General features: G+C 50.4%; 1 protein-coding gene across 2 annotated transcripts in view; it reads right to left on the bottom strand.

Annotated features, from left to right (window-relative positions):
• Positions 1-17407, bottom strand: part of LOC121290788 (ribose-phosphate pyrophosphokinase 2) — a 39908-nt gene extending 22501 nt beyond the window's left edge. For both annotated transcript variants that reach the window (XM_041211701.1, XM_041211700.1), the window contains exon 1: positions 17224-17407. In XM_041211701.1, the coding sequence (XP_041067635.1) occupies positions 17224-17345 (122 nt within the window). In that variant the 5' untranslated portion in view covers positions 17346-17407. The remainder of the gene's footprint in view (positions 1-17223) is intronic.
• Between the last annotated feature and the right edge of the window lie 329 nt (positions 17408-17736).

The following is a 17736-nucleotide window of genomic DNA, read 5'->3' on the forward strand; positions in this document are numbered from 1 at the left end:
TCATCCAGACAAGTGGACAGTATATACGAAACTGAACTGGAGAGGTATGATCATTGTCAGACATGATGCAGGTCCCAGCAAACCATCACAGGAGCTGTTTTTGGCTGTCCAGGGAATCCCAAAAAGGAGTATTTCCCAATGTTGCTGAATTCTATAAACTCATAGAACACTTAAACTTTTTAAACATCATACATGGGTCCAGTTGTTCATATTCAGACATCACTGTGTCTCACTTGCATCAACTAAAACCTCCTTCATCTTCCGGCATCTGGAAGACAAGGATGTGGAACCTCTTCAGGCCAGCTTCCAACCTGTTAATGACATTGACCATTGCGTTACTTTCCTTGTCCTTTTCATTCGTGCAGTATACAAGCACACTATCTGCCCCCAACCCTTTTTTTAATCCAGCTACATGATGCTGCTCCTCCTAGCTAAACACAGCAAATCCATCAATCCCTCCCACGAGGGCAGCATAAGAGTTACCAAGGATCTATCCTTGACACCACTTGCTTCAGATTCTTCAAAGCCCACATCCTCTACATTTTTAAGGCTACCTGTTTCCACTTCTTATTCATCTACAACTGCACAATACTTCTGAAATCTTTTGCACCTTTGACAACTGCAGCCTGGAATTTTGCAATCTCCTTCTCAGTGATCTCCTTCCAATTCACCATAAACTCCAACTTGTTGAATGAGACATGAATGTATGAGCCATGGCTCAGTTGGTAGCTCACATGGTCCTGGGTTCAAGTCCTATTCCAGTGCCTATGCACACAAACCAAGGTTGACAAGGTTGCAGTACTGAGGGAGCACTGCACTGCCAGAGGTGCTGACTTTCAGATGAGATGTTAAACTGAGGCACCATCTGCCTGCTTGGTTGGTTGTAAAAGATTCCATGGCACTATTTCAAAGAGCAGTGGGAGTTCTCCCTGGCGTCCTAACCAATATTTATTCCTCAAGTCAACATCACAAAATACAAAAGATTATCTAGTCATTATCACTTTGCTGTTGGTGGGAGTTTGCTGAGTGCAAATTAGCTGCTGCATTACAACAGAACAGTGGCTACACTTCAAATATAAAACAAAAACAGAATTACCTGGAAAAACTCAGCAGGTCTGGCAGTATCGGCGGAGAAGAGTTGACGTTCCACATGACCCTTCAACAGAACTGATTTTTCTTTACAATGAGAGGGGTGAAATTTAAGCTGGTTTAAGGTGGGGGTGGGGGGTGTAGTTGTAGGGGCAAGCAAGCAGTGATAGAAGCAGGTCATCAAAAGATGTCACAGACAACAGAACAAAAGAACACAGAGGTGTTGAAGTTGGTGATATTATCCAAACGAATGTGCTAATTAAGAATGGATGGTAGGGCACTCAAGCTATAGCTCTAGTGAGGGTGGGGGGGGGGCATAAAAGATTTAAAAATAATGGAAATAGGTGGGAAAAGAAAAATCTATGTAAATTATTGGAAAAAAGAAAGAAAAAAAAAGTATGGGGGAAGAAACAGAAAGGGGGTGGGGATGGAGAAGGGAGCTCAAGACCTAAAGTTGTTGAATTCAATATTCAGTTCGGAAGGCTGTAAAGTGACCAGTCGGAAGATGAGGTGCTGTTCCTCCAAGTTTGCGTTGGGCTTCACTGGAACAATGCAGCAGGCCAAGGACAGACATGTGGGCAAGAGAGCAAGGTGGAGTGTTAAAATGGCAAGCGACAGGGAGGTTTGGGTCATTCTTGCGGACAGACTGCAGGTGTTCTGCAAAGCAGTCGCCCAGTTTACGTTTGGTCTCTCCAATGAGGAGACCGCATTGGGAGCAACGAATACAGTAGACTAAGTTGGGGGAAATGCAAGTGAAATGCTGCTTCACTTGAAAGGAGTGTTTGGGTCCTTGGACGGTGAGGAGAGAGGAAGTGAAGGGGCAGGTGTTACATCTTTTGCGTGGGCATGGGGAGGTGCCATAGGTGGGGGTTGAGGAGTAGGGGGTGATGAAGTAGTGGACCAGGGTGTCCCGGAGGGAACGGTCCCTATGGAATGCTGACAGGGGGGGTGAAGGGAAGATGTGTTTGGTGGTGGCATCATGCTGGAGTTGGCAGAAATGGCGGAGGATGATCCTGTGAATGCGGAGGCTGGTGGGGTGATGTGAGGACAAGGGGGACCCTATCATGTTTCTGGGAGGGAGGAGAAGGCGTGAGGGCGGATGCGCGGGAGATGGGCCGGACACGGCTGAGGGCCCTGTCAATGACCGTGGGTGGAAAACCGCGGTTAAGGAAGAAGGAGGACATGTCAGAGGAACTGTTTTTAAAGGTAGCATCATCGGAACAGATGCGACGGAGGCGAAGGAACTGAGAGAATGGGATGGAGCCCTTACAGGAAGCGGGGTGTGAGGAGCTGTAGTCGAGATAGCTGTGGGAGTCGGTAGGCTTGTAATGGATATTGGTGGACAGTCTATCACCAGAGATTGAGACAGAGAGGTCAAGGAAGGGAAGTGTCAGAGATAGACCATGTGAAAATGATGGAGGGGTGGAGATTGGAAGCAAAATTAATAAATTTTTCCAAGTCCCGACGAGAGCATGAAGCAGCACCGAAGCAATCATCGATGTACCGGAGAAAGGGTTGTGGGAGGCCGGAGTAGGACTGGAATAAGGAATGTTCCACATACCCCAGAAAGAGACAGGCATAGCTGGGGCCCATGCAGGTACCCATAGCCACACCTTTTATTTGGAGGAAGTGAGAGGAGTTAAAGGAGAAATTGTTCAGCGTGAGAACAAGTTCAGCCAGACGGAGGAGAGTAGTGGTGGATGGGGATTGTAAATCTCCATTTTTTTCCAAATAAAAGGTGTGGCTTTGGGTACCTGCAAGGGCCCCAGCTATGCCTGTCTCTTTATGGGGTATGTGGAACATTGCTTGTTCCAGTCCTACTCCGGCCCCCTCCCACAACTCTTTCTCCGGTACATCGATGATCACTTCGGTGCTGCTTCATGCTCTCGTCGGGACTTGGAAAAATTTATTAATTTTGCTTCCAATCTCCACCCCACCATCACTTTCACGTGGTCCATCTCTGACACTTCCCTTCCCTTCCTTGACCTCTCTGTCTCAATCTCTGGTGATAGACTGTCCACCAATATCCATTGCAAGCCTACCGACTCCCACAGCTACCTCGACTACAGCTCCTCACACGCCGCTTCCTGTAAGGACTCCATCCCATTCTCTCAGTTCCTTCGCCTCCGTCGCATCTGTTCCGATGATGCTACCTTCAAAAACAGTTCCTCTGACATGTCCTCCTTCTTCCTTAACCGAGGTTTTCCACCCACGGTCGTTGACAGGGCCCTGAACCGTGTCCGGCCCATCTCCCGCGCATCCGCCCCACGCCTTCTCCTCCCTCCCAGAAACATGATAGGGTCCCTCTTGTCCTCATTTATCACCCCACCAGCCTCCGCATTCAAAGGATCATCCTCCGCCATTTCCGTCAAATCCAGCATGATGCCACCACCAAACGCATCTTCCCTTCACCCCGCCTGTTGGCATTCCGTAGAGATCATTCTCTCCGGGACACCCTGGTCCACTCCTCCATCAAACCCCTACTCCTCAACTCCCACCTATGGCACCTCCCCATGCCCACGCAAAAGATGTAACACCTGCCCCTACACTTCCTCTCTCCTCACCGTCCAAGGGCCCAAACATTCCTTTCAAGTGAAGCAGCATTTCACTTGCATTTCCCCCAACTTAGTCTACTGTATTCGTTGCTCCCAATGCGGTCTCCTCTACACTGGAGAGACCAAACGTAAACTGGGTGACCGCTTTGCAGAACACCTGCGGTCTGTCCGCAAGAATGACCCAAACCTCCCTGTCGCTTGCCATTTTAACACTCCACCCTGCTCTCTTGCCCACATGTCTGTCCTTGGCTTGCTGCATTGTTCCAGTGAAGCCCAACGCAAACTGGAGGAACAGCACCTCATCTTCCGACTAGGCACTTTACAGTCTTCCAGACTGAATACTGAATTCAACAACTTTAGGTCTTGAGCTCCCTCCCCCATCCCCACCCCCATCCCCACCCCCTTTCTGTTTCTTCCCCCTTCCTTTTGTTTTTTTTTTCCAATAAATTATATAGGTTTTTTTTTTCCCACCTATTTCCATTATTTTTAAATATTTTTAAATATTTTATGCTCTCCCCAACCCCACTAGAGCTATACCTTGAGTGCCCTACCATCCATTCTTAATTAGCACATTCGTTTAGATAATATCACCAACTTCAACACCTGTGTTCTTTTGTTCTGTTGTCTGTGACATCTTTTGATGATCTGCTTCTATCACTGCTTGCTTGTCCCTACAACAACACTACCCCCTCCACTTCTCTTCCCCCCCCCACCTTAAACCAGCTTATATGTCACCCCTCTCATTGTAAAGAAAAATCAGTTCTGCTGAAGGGTCATGAGGACCCGAAACGTCAACTCTCTTCTTCTCCACCAATGCTGCCAGACCTGCTGAGTTTTTCCAGGTAATTCTGTTTTTGTTTTGGATTTCCAGCATCCGCAGTTTTTTGTTTTTATTTTTTAATACTTCAAATATACTTCATTGGCTGTAAAGCACTTTGAGACATCTGGTGGGTGTGAACAGCTCTATATAAATGCAAGTCTTTTTTTAAACTGAGGCACCAATTGCTATGTGGGAGCTGGAAAATGCCCATTGGGCCTTAAAAGAGCAAAGAAGTTCTCCCCATGTCCTGGCCTATATCTGCATTGCAATGGCAGCCTTCCATCTCTTAAGACGATGGTTTGTGCTGTGGTGGTCAATATGTCAATCTTCACCTAGTGTGGCTCAGGAGCCCCACTCCTAGCGTGGCATTTGCTGTTGAGGAAGACAGGAGGTTGAGATGGTGCATGATTCACCAGCCAGTTTTCTCTGTGCCCTCATCTTGGCCAGCTGAGCTTTTTGTTTCTGCTCGCCTCTTCCAATGCCCCTCCAAACAAAGTCAGCCTCCAGAGGTCCTGGCTCTCAGCAACTGTTTCCCAGCTGTCAGTGTCAAATGTCCACCATCTGCATATCTCTCTTGCAGATCGTAATGGAGGTATGGATGCTTACCAGGTCACGACCCAGTGGCCAGTTTACTGTATAAAAGGTCTTTGGCTGTACAGCCGTCATCCATCCGATGAATATGGCTGAGTTAGCGCAGACATTGTTGACTTAGTAATGAGTATAAACTGATGGAACTTGTGCGCTTCAGGACCTCAAGTTGGTGACCTTATCCTGCCAAGAGATGCTGATAATACTTCTGAGACAACAAAGGTGGAAATCGTTCAGCCTTTTCTCCTACCTAGCATATATTGTTCAGGTTTCATGACAGTAGCCGAGTGCACTCAGGATGCAGGCTATGTAGAGTCGCAGTTTGGTGTTCTGAGTCAGGTAGCTGTTGTTCCACACTCTCTTACTCAGCTTAGAAATAACAGCTGCAGCTTTTGTTAAGTGTGTGTTGATTTCAACATCAGGTGACAGATTGCTAGAGATTGTGGAGGCTAGATATGTGAAGTTATCAACAACCTCCAGGGTCACATTGTCAATGCTGATAGCTGGTGATATGGTAACATTCTGGACCATGACAATGTCTTCCTGATGTTGATGGTCAAAACAAACCCTTTATAGGCAAGTGAGAGTGTATTAATTTGCCACTGAAGATGTTCCTCGGTACTGAATGCTAGTGCGATATCATCAGCATAGAGCAACTTTCTGGTGAGGATTTGGCATCTGATGATCACATCTTTGTCTTGAAACTCAGGCAGGCAAGGCTGAACAGCAATCAGTTCTGGTATGTAAGCAGATACCCTCTGTAAGTGACCTGAAGACATCCGACAGCAGCAAAGAGAAAAATATGCCAAAAAGTGGTTTGCCAGGGCACAACCCGAGACCCCACTGAAGATTTCAAAGTGTTCCAATGCTACCCCATCACAGCTGATCTTACCCATCATGCTGACATGAAAAGAGATCATCCCATTGAGCAGCTTTAGCGAGTAGCCAATTTTCTCCAGCAGTTAAATAAACCACCTCGGCTCACGTAGTCGAGTGTCTTGGTGAGTTTGAAGACGACAATATCTGGTGGCCTGCTTTGTTCACAGCATTCCCCTTGCAGCTGCCGGACTGAGAAGATCATGTCAATTATAGATCTTCCAGTCATGAAACCACATTGGGATTTGGAGTAGATGTGTTCAGTCAGGATCTGCTGTCTGACAAGGACAACCTGGGCAAATACTTTTCCCAGGATACTCAACTGCGAGATGCCTTGATAGTTGTTGCAATCACTGTGGTTGGCCTTGTTCTTGTACAGGGCCATAATCTTTGACTCTGGAGGGTGGAAGTAGGAGATGCAGTGCCCCCAGAACATGGCATGATACAGAAAAGTTTGTGCAGATTCTGCAGGGGTGCCAGTTTCTCGTGCTTGATGAGTTCAGGCGGTATAGCATCATCACCAGGGGCATTCCCCATGGCAAGCAAGTCAATGACTTTGCCAAGCTCCTCCACTGTGTGTTCGACATCCAGCTCTTCCATGACAAGCAGGCTATGGTAACCATACTCTACTTAAGACTACAACTCAAGATAGTGTTCCACCCAGCTCTCCAATTGTTTATTGCAGTTGGTGATGACCTCTCCTGCCCTTGTTTTCAATGGAGAAGTTTTCTTCATTTGTGGACCTGTTGCCTTTTTGATCACTTTGTATAAGCCCTACATGTCCTGGAATTCCCTGCACCAAAGGACATCTGGATATTCTGGCAAACTTGTAACCAGCATTCATTGGGGCACCTAGTGGTCTGTTAGACTTTACTTTGAGTGGCTCTTAGTGCACTCTTCTCACTTGGATGTCCCTTGTAATTAATGAGAATGGATTGCTTGGCTTCAATGACAGTTTCCATCACAGTGATGTTAGCCTCGAATCAGTCAGCATATTTCCGCTCTTGCTTTCCATATGTTGAAGGTGTGGTATTGTAGATGGTGTCTTGAAGTATGTTCAATTTCGCTCTGCGGGAATGCCAGAGTGCCTATTCAATCGAGCCAAGGAGCTGTTGCTTTTTATCTGGGTACGCAATATGGCTGAGATTGATATGAGGATGGAATTTCTGCTTGGAATGAAAAGTTTCAAAGGTTGCATCCTAACCCTGGTGCACACCAGCGAGTGATCTGCATCATAGTCCGCACTGTGGTAGCTATGTGTGTTGAGAATGCTGCTCAGAGAGTCATGTCGAGTGATGATCAGATCCAGTTGATACCAATGTCCTGATCCTGGATGTCTCCAGGACATGTTGTGGCATGGTTCATTCTAAAAGGTGTTATTTACACATGACTCATTGTAGCACAAAGCTGAAGTAGTCTTTGTCCATTCTCATTTATCTTTCCCAAGCCACAATGTCAGAGGCAGGAGGGCCATGCCTGGTGGTCTGTCTCCACTCTTGTGTTGTAATCTGTGCCCATTATTGTGTTGTAATGTTCCAGAAGGTAAGGATGTTCTGGCTTAATGATTCTGCCACTAGCAGTGTCAATATCCTCTTAGAACTGGTCTTTCACCTCTGTAGTGGAACACAGCATTGGAGCATAGATGTTCATAAGGTTAACTAGCCCTGTTTAAGTTGAGATGTGGATGAGGAGAACAAGGTCTGAACCACCTGTCTGGGGAGAGGGCGGGGGGAAAGAGGGTTCAATCACCAAGAGTAGGGAGTTCCTTACAGCAAAGCCTACACCTTGCTCACGTGTTTTCTCTGAATCCTTCCCATGCCAGATGAACATGGAATGTTTTTTCTTTCAGTGATCCACTCTGAGCCTCATCTCTTATAGGGAAGCTATATCAATGTTCAGCCTATCAAGTTCCATGTCAATCACAGCTGTCTTGCATGTATTATCAACCAGCTGCAAGTCATCTGTCAAACCTGTGCATATGGTCCGGATGTTCCTGCTTGCCAATCGAACAGTTGGCATCTTTTTTTTGTTTGCCTGGTGCAATGGATTCTGTCCACTTGTTGAACAGAGACTCTAAGCTCCAAGCACCCAGATGGACCATGGCAGGTCAGCACCTTCCTAGTCGGGGACTGCCAACTTGAGGTGAGTGGCAGCTGACTAGTGGGACACTATGGTCCCTCCCACTGTCCGAGACAGCTTGTAGCACCCATTCCCTAAGCCAATCGAGTTGGGCTTATCACTCATCACTGCTGTTTCCTGTATTGTGCTAATGGTCTACAGTGAAATTGGAGTGACTTTTCCAGGGGGCAAACCTGGGCAAAATTTATGGAGACCCTGGGTCACCCAAAAGTCAAGGGCCCCCTCTCAATCTCACCGACTGAATTCAAAGGATGGCAAAGCATTAAATTTGGCACCCGTTTAGTTGCAGGAGTTGCCAGAAAGATGACACACTTGGACATCAGTCTGCCTTTGGGCTCTGCTCCGGAATTTTTGTCAGGGTTTACGCACTTAGTCTTCCACAATACGGTGGAACTATTCGCCTAGAGCTAGGAGCTTGGTTCATGAATGTCAAGGTGTGCCCGCATGCCGGTGGGCCTGGACACTGCTTGGCTGGGGCCAAACTGCCTCTGAGTTTCTCTTAAGCTTTAGTGTGGGGCCATGATGTGCCACCACAAGGAGGAACAGCTGAGGACTTTGCAATGGAGAAACTGTGTACTTACAGCTAGCCCAGCGGTGTATGCTGAAAGGGGGAAGCAAACTAACACACAAAAGCAGAAAGCATGCCGTCTTCACCCACACACTAAACACATCATTGACCTGTTGGACACATACTGGCCAATATTTACCCCTCATCATATGCCAAAATTGATCTGATCATTTCTATCATTAATATTTGTGGGATCAAGTGCAAATTGGGTCTCGGTCTTCTCAGAGTTGGAACAGCGCTTCAGACATCCTGGGGTTGTCAAAATGCTACAGTAATGTCATGGATGGTTTTAATGTTTAGATATAGCACATATCTCACTATACACCAGGCATGAAGATTCAAAGTATTGTGCTTTATCACCAATACAAAAAAAAACTTTGATAAACTGGTTTGTTTGTCCTTTGCTTGGAACCTTTTTTTTAAAACTACTTTAATTGTTAATGCAGTGTTCTCAATACAATAAACACTACTGATTCAAACTGTGTGGGTAAAAAAGGTCAACAAATCCAACAGCAATTCAAGAGAAACTTTCTTACCCAGAGAGCTTTAGAAGGCTGAATTCAATATCGCATGGAGTATTTGGTCTGAGTAGCATAGATGCATTTAAGTTAAGGGGAAGCTAGAAAAGTGCTTGTTGGAGAAAGGGATAAAACTTTTGTTGATAGGATGAGATGAAATACTGTGGGAGAAGATACTTTAGTACCATATTGGTGTTTTGTCCTTATGAACATTAAATCTGGTAATGTTTAACTTCTTCCTCAGAGCCAGCCTCTGGTAACAAAATGTCGCAGTAGCTTTGACCTAAATTCATCGAGTCTCAACCAGCAGTGTCAGAAATCTTTTAATTAATACTTTGAAAGATCAGAAGATCATAAAGCCAGTGTATAATCCTGCTTCAAAAGATTGGATTATTGGCATGTCTTATTATACTGCCTGTTAAACAAACAGAAATCTGTATGTAATCCCACCGACCACATTTTTAAAATTAAATGCAGGTTTCTGCGACATACGAATACCAAACACACACAAAACCCAGGAAAAATAGTTCAGCAACTAAGCAAGTTTCTGTAAAGCCCAAAGCTCTAATGCATCAATATTGATCAGGATGAAGAATTGCAGAGAGAAACTTTCAATTGCTGTATTCAGGAGAAATTTAGTAGATATTTTTCAGTTCACTTCAGATGGATCTTCTCTCAAAACATTCAAAGAAAATGAGAAAGAAATCTTGCATTTATGCTTCATACCCTCAGGATGTTCTGTCACACTTGCGCACTGTTGTGGAGTCAAAAACGAACAGCAAGTTTATGCAAAAGATCCCACAAAAAGCAAAATTACAAATAACCAGTTAATTTGTCTCGGTGGTGTTGATTGAGAGATAAATGCTGGCTAAGCAACTGGGAGAAGCCTTTACTCTTTAAATTGACCCATGGAATTTGACATTGACCTGAATAGTTAGGCAAGACCTTGATTGAACATTTCATCTCAAAGATAATGCTTTCCTCAGCACTGCACTAAAATGCCAGCCTGTGCTTGCTGACTTATTCTTAAAAATTCTGATACTTGGCCCTCCCACTCTCACAGCCCTCCAAGATAACTGCGCTCATCTAATTCGGGCCTTTTGAGCATCCCCAATTTTCAATGCTCCACCATTGGTGGTCAAGCATTCAGCTGCCTGGGCCCAAAAGGTCTAGAATTCCCTCCCTAAAACACTCTGGCTCTCGGCCTCTCTCTCCTCCTTTAAGATACTCCTAAAAACCTAACTCTGTCAACCAAGCTTTTGGCCATCTACCATAGTATCTTATGTCATTTTGTTTCGTAATGTTCCTGTGAAGCATCTTGTATTGTTTTAATACATTAAAAGTGCTATATAAATACAAGTTGTTGTTGTTATGTACTCAAGCCTTAGAATGAAGGTGACTCAGAAGCAAGTGCGTGCCAAAGTTGACAAAGAAAATTGCATTTAAAAAAGCGCTCTGTGACATAATTTGAAGATAACATTGACAGCAAATTGTAGGGGTGGAATACGAAGTTATAATCAATGAAGTACTGCATTAGAAGGTGCAGAGAGTAATGGGAACAGGAAGTCTTCAAAAATGGCAGCAACTGAGACAAAGTTAAAATTTCCACAGGGTTGGAGATTAATTTAGCACCTTTCACAACTTCAGGAAGCCAAGAATTTAGACACTAGTAAACAAAGTAAGCAATTGAAAAAAATACATTGTATGAATGAGATTTTTTACAAGGTGCTAAGGGTTATTATCCCACACTAACCTATTAACATGGCTATCAGAAATATACAGAGGTTTTGGAAAATGCCCCCCAAGATTTTCCCCAAAGCCTAGTTCACTGAATGTGAGATTTCTCAAAACTGACTTTTTCAAAAGAAAACTTAAATGCAAGAAATTGAGCTCAGGTTGAATTTGGGCTTGAGACATTGGGTTGAGGCAGGAATTGCATAGAAACACAATACAAAAATATTGGGCAATATGTTGTAACAACAGTCAAATTTTTAATTTAGATTGAAGATAATGAGTTGCTGTTTACCAATATCAGTGTTTGCCTCATGATGTTGAAAGGGCGCTCGCTTTCACATTGACATACTGCTTTAAAAAAAACTCACTAATCCATATGACTTTATGAAGTGAACAAACCAATAGCAACTAATCCATGCCAGACAAGCCTTAACCTGTTCTTTCAAAACTAAAGGAACCTGTAGCTTCAACACTGGCTGCATTGTGTTGTTTAACAAGCCTCATTATCAACAGCAACAAGGGCCATTTTTTAAGTCACTCACCGAAGAACAGAAAACTCACCACAAATCTTTAAATAGAGTTAATAATTAGTTGCTTACTCCACTTTTGTAGCAGTGCGATAGAAATCCAGCTGCAAAGCTTCTATTCCAATAATAAACCAGTAAAAAGTATCAATATTAATTTGAAAACACAGCCATTGCAATTCATAGGTTGCCTTTGATTCTTTTGCCAATTATTTCAAATTGGTGATCTCTGGTTTTAATCCTTCTGCCAATGGGAATAGTTTCTTCCTATCAACTGCCAGATCACTCATGATTTTGAACACCCTTTATCAAATCTGCTCCCAACCTCTCTCCAAGGAGAACAACCCCAGCTCCTCCAATCTATCCACATAACTGAAATCCCTCATTCCTGAAGCAATCCTCGTAAATCTTCTTTCACCCTCCTCTAAAATCTTCATATCCTCCCTAATGTGTGGTGCTCACACAGAATTGGACACAACATTCCAAGTGAGATTGCACCAGTGTTTTATAATGGTTCACCATAACTTTCCAGTTGTGTTCAATGCCTCTAACTATAAAGCCCAGGATTCTGTATAATTTCCAAGATCCCAAATAATTTTTAACCATTTTCTTAACCTGCGCTGCCACCTTCACTGATTTGTACACATATACCCGCAGGCCTATCTGAACAAGAATCCCCTTTAGAATTGTACCCTTTAGTTTATATTATCTCTCCTCGTTCTTCCTACCAAAAGTCATCTTTGCACTTTGGGTCAAATTTTATCTGCCATGTGTTGGCCCATTCCACCAGCTTATCTATGTCCTCTTGAAGTCTATCACTGCCCCTCCTCACAGTTTTGAGTAGCTAAATGACAAGAACGAAAGAGAGATCTGAATTTACATAACTTCCTTCATGACCTGTGGACATCCCTAAATGCCTAGTAGTCAATGAAGTACTATAGTTACTGCTGTAATGTAGTTAACATGACAGTCAATTTGCAAACAACAATGTCCCTCAAACATTATGAGCAGATAATCTGTTTCAGCAGCATTGATTGAAGGATAAATATTGGCCAGGACACCACAGAGAACTCTCTGTTCTTCAAAATAGTACCATTGGATCGCATATAATGGGTTCCCTTTTGATTAGGAATCCTCTAATGTTCTTAACCTTTTCCACCAATCACTGTGCAACTTTTGGTTCAGTGTCATCCTTAAACTGTACAGACTTCTCAGACGAATTTAACCAATTCCCAAATTGTTTATGTATAGATCTCTTTTATTGTTAAACCTGGTTCGAGGTGCAGATGAGTAAACAAGTTATTATTCTAGAACTAGTAAGCTGAGAAACCCATTGCCCCAATGTGAAAGTCCCGATACTGTTATCTTTAATCTGAAAGTCCCAATACTGTTATCTTAAATTACATATACAGTTTTTCCTCAAACACGCTGGAGCTATAGTAGGACACCTTACTTCCAAGCAATGAGAATTATAACTTTGGATGAAGTAATAATTCATGTGATTCATCAAGCATTAATTTCATTTTACTGCACAAGAAATATTATTCCTATAAAGAAAATGACCTATAGTCCAAACAGTTGGGTCAACCAGCCGATCAAAGGTTGGATGAACAATCTCCCATTGCACCCTCTTATTTCTGCTTATAAGCTTCTAGGTTTACAGGCCTATTTTGGTCAGAATGATCAGGTCAATTTCTCTCTTCAACCTTAAAATTCAACTGGTGTATTTACAGATCCTGCAAAACAAAACTTCCAATTATATCTCCAATAGGTATCTTCCACAATAGGTATATTCCAATTACATCTTTAACATAGGCTATTCATGGAACTATGATCATTCAAAAACCGATGCCAAGGGATTAGAAGGAATGACTACAGCTGTCAAAGAGATGCATTTTAATCAGTCTTAAAGGAGGTAGAGACACAGTGTGTTCAGGGAGAGAATTCCAAACTGCATAGCTTACGTGGCTGAAGGCACAGTGTAAGGACGATGGAAGTAGGTATTGTAAAATGAGTGAAAACTAGTTCATGTCCCAGCAACCCACCGCCTCCTGCTCCCCACCCGCCCACTCTCCCTCCCCAATGCACCTTGATGAATATAGAAGTAGATATTGCAAATGAGAGCAAATTGTTTCACATTTCACCTCTCCTGAACTAACAATCATCCCCGCCACCCATCCCTCTTGTGTAGTTAGACACCTTGCCTGGTACGCAGGCCCACTTGCACTGGTCCAGGTACTGATTTATGAGCCTTGATCATCACTGTTATTGATCAGCAAGTTATTTCAAATAACTTGACCAGTCCCCAAAATATCTCATGATATGCTCCATGAACAGACACAATACACACTTCTAGCAGGGAGATCTTCAGGGGCAGAAACCAAACTGTCTTTCCTCCCCTAACTCAGCATCAAGGCTAAAGGTAGCATCCTTACTCGGGGCTGAAATAATGGAGCAGCACTGGTTCAACTCTTGCCAGCCAGTGAGATAAGCAGTAAACTCTCTGCTGACAGAGTTGGCAAGAGAACAGATGGACAGCCCTGCCCAGGCACAAAGGAGAGCATGGGCTAGTTACCTTGAAAAGCCCTTTACCCCCCTGACCTGGAAAAATACAGGGCGGTCTCCACATGGCAGTAAGGTCTGGTTACTAAGGGCGGTATAAGATACACTCAGGTTTGAGAGCTTAGTGTGTGTGACAGACGGCAGAACACTAAGTCTCTGAGTAACTTGCTCACCCGGTGAGGGCTCATATTCCCGATCCCCCCCCCAACAGACCACAGGGACCAGGGCTTTTGCACTAAAATGACAGCGGGGCCCCAGGTTCAAACCTCTACCACCCCCACCCAGACCCAAACCCCAGACCTCAGAGCCCAGACCCCAGAGCTCGGGGCCCAGACCCCAGAGCTCGGGCCCCAGTTCCCAGACCCCAGAGCCCGGGCCCCAGACCCCAGAGCCGGGGCCCCAGACCCCAGAGCCGGGGCCCCAGACCCCAGAGCCGGGGCCCCAGACCCCAGAGCCGGGGCCCCAGACCCCAGAGCCCGGGCCCCAGTCCCCAGAGCCCGGGCCCCAGTCCCCAGAGCCCGGGCCCCAGTCCCCAGAGCCCGGGCCCCAGTCCCCAGAGCCCGGGCCCCAGAGCCCAGAGCCCGGGCCCCAGAGCCCAGAGCCCGGGCCCCAGAGCCCAGAGCCCGGGCCCCAGAGCCCAGAGCCCGGGCCCCAGAGCCCAGAGCCCGGGCCCCAGAGCCCAGAGCCCGGGCCCCAGAGCCCAGAGCCCGGGCCCCAGAGCCCAGAGCCCGGGCCCCAGAGCCCAGAGCCCGGGCCCCAGAGCCCAGAGCCCGGGCCCCAGAGCCCAGAGCCCGGGCCCCAGAGCCCCAGAGCCCGGGCCCCAGACCCCAGAGCCCGGGCCCCAGACCCCAGAGCCCGGGCCCCAGACCCCAGAGCCCGGGCCCCAGACCCCAGAGCCCGGGCCCCAGACCCCAGAGCCCGGGCCCCAGACCCCAGAGCCCGGGCCCCAGACCCCAGAGCCCGGGCCCCAGACCCCAGAGCCCGGGCCCCAGACCCCAGAGCCCGGGCCCCAGACCCCAGAGCCCGGGCCCCAGACCCCAGAGCCCGGGCCCCAGACCCCAGAGCCCGGGCCCCAGACCCCAGAGCCCGGGCCCCAGACCCCAGAGCCCGGGCCCCAGACCCCAGAGCCCGGGCCCCAGACCCCAGAGCCCGGGCCCCAGACCCCAGAGCCCGGGCCCCAGACCCCAGAGCCCGGGCCCCAGACCCCAGAGCCCGGGCCCCAGACCCCAGAGCCCGGGCCCCAGACCCCAGAGCCCGGGCCCCAGACCCCAGAGCCCGGGCCCCAGACCCCAGAGCCCGGGCCCCAGACCCCAGAGCCCGGGCCCCAGACCCCAGAGCCCGGGCCCCAGACCCCAGAGCCCGGGCCCCAGACCCCAGAGCCCGGGCCCCAGACCCCAGAGCCCGGGCCCCAGACCCCAGAGCCCGGGCCCCAGACCCCAGAGCCCGGGCCCCAGACCCCAGGCCCCAGACCCCAGAGCCCGGGCCCCAGACCCCAGAGCCCGGGCCCCAGACCCCAGAGCCCGGGCCTCAGACCCCAGAGCCCGGGCCTCAGACCCCAGAGCCCGGGCCCCAGACCCCAGAGCCCGGGCCTCAGACCCCAGAGCCCGGGCCTCAGACCCCAGAGCCCGGGCCTCAGACCCCAGAGCCCGGGCCTCAGACCCCAGAGCCCGGGCCTCAGACCCCAGAGCCCGGGCCTCAGACCCCAGAGCCCGGGCCTCAGACCCCAGAGCCCGGGCCCCAGACCCCAGAGCCCGGGCCTCAGACCCCAGACCCCGGACCCCAGAGCCCAGACCCCAGAGCCCGGGCCCCAGAGCTCGGGCCCCAGACACCAGACCTTAGAGCCCGGGCCCCAGACCTCAGAGCCCGGGCCCCAGTCCCCAGACCCCGAGCCCCAGACCCCAGTCCCCAGTCCCAAGAGCCCAGTCCCAAGAGCCCAGTCCCAAGAGCCCAGTCCCAAGAGCCCAGTCCCAAGAGCCCAGTCCCAAGAGCCCAGTCCCAAGAGCCCAGTCCCAAGAGCCCAGTCCCAAGAGACCAGTCCCAAGAGACCAGTCCCCAGAGCCCAGACACCAGAGCCCAGACACCAGAGCCCAGACACCAGACCCCAGTCCGGACCCCAGTCCGGACCCCAGTCCCCAGTCCGGACCCCAGTCCCCAGTGCCCAGACACCAGTGCCCAGACACCAGAGCCCCAGACACCAGAGCCCCAGACACCAGAGCCCCAGACACCAGAGCCCCAGACACCAGAGCCCCAGACACCAGAGCCCCAGACCCCAGAGCCCCAGACCCCAGAGCCCCAGACCCCAGAGCCCAGTCCCCAGAGCCCAGACACCAGAGCCCAGACACCAGAGCCCAGTCCCCAGTCCGGACCCCAGTCCCCAGAGCCCAGACCCCAGTCCCCAGTGCCCAGAGCCCAGACCCCAGTCCCCAGAGCCCAGACACCGGGCCCCAGACTCCAGAGCCCAGACACCGGGGCCCCAGACACCGGGGCCCGGGGCCCCAGACTCCGGGCCCCGGACCTCACACCCCGGACCTCACACCCCGGACCTCACACCCCGGGCCCCGGACCTCACACCCCGGGCCCCGGACCTCACACCCCGGGCCCCGGACCTCACACCCCGGGCCCCGGACCTCACACCCCGGGCCCCGGACCTCACACCCCGGGCCCCGGACCTCACACCCCGGGCCCCGGACCTCACACCCCGGGCCCCGGACCTCACACCCCAGACCCCGGACCTCACACCCCGGGCCCCGGACCTCACACCCCAGACCCCGGGCCCCGGACCTCACACCCCCGGGCCCCGGACCTCACACCCCCGGGCCCCGGACCTCACACCCCCGGGCCCCGGGCCCCGGACCTCACACCCCAGACCCCGGGCCCCGGACCTCACACCCCAGACCCCGGACCTCACACCCCAGACCCCGGGCCCCGGACCTCACACCCCCGGGCCCCGGACCTCACACCCCGGGCCCCAGACTCCAGACCCCGGGCCCCGGACCTCACACCCCCGGGCCCCAGACTCCAGACCCCGGGCCCCGGACCTCACACCCCCGGGCCCCGGACTCCAGACCCCGGACCTCACACCCCCGGGCCCCAGACTCCAGACCCCGGACCTCACACCCCCGGGCCCCGGACTCCAGACCCCGGACCTCACACCCCCGGGCCCCGGACTCCAGACCCCGGACCTCACACCCCCGGGCCCCGGACTCCAGACCCCGGACCTCACACCCCCGGGCCCCGGGCCCACACTCACCATGTCTCCTGGTTGCTGAATTTCTTGGTCACCACTTTGCCCAGCTCCAGGCCGAGCCTGTCGGCCACCCGCTGTGACAGGTCCTGGTGGGAGCTGCCGCTGAACAGAACAATGTTCGGCATTGCGGCGCCGACTGAAACCCTGCGTCCGGGCTCCGCTCTCAACCGCTCCCGCCCACCATCAGTCCGGCCCTGCCCCGCCCACTGTCCATCAATCCGCGGCCCCACCCCCTGCTGTCCATCCAGCCGCGGCCCCGCCCCCTGCTGTCCATCCAGCCGCGGCCCCGCCCCCTGCTGTCCATCCAGCCGCGGCCCCGCCCCCTGCTGTCCATCCAGCCGCGGCCCCGCCCACCATCTGACACCGCCCGGCGACCCATGCGCAGCCGGCCCCGCCCCGCCCCCTGTCCATCAATCCGCGGCCCCACCCCCTGCTGTCCATCCAGCCGCGGCCCCGCCCCCTGCTGTCCATCCAGCCGCGGCCCCGCCCACCATCTGACACCGCTCGGCGACCCAT

The sequence above is a fragment of the Carcharodon carcharias genome, chromosome 18 (assembly GCF_017639515.1).
Source record: "Carcharodon carcharias isolate sCarCar2 chromosome 18, sCarCar2.pri, whole genome shotgun sequence".
Classification (NCBI taxonomy): domain Eukaryota; kingdom Metazoa; phylum Chordata; class Chondrichthyes; order Lamniformes; family Lamnidae; genus Carcharodon; species Carcharodon carcharias.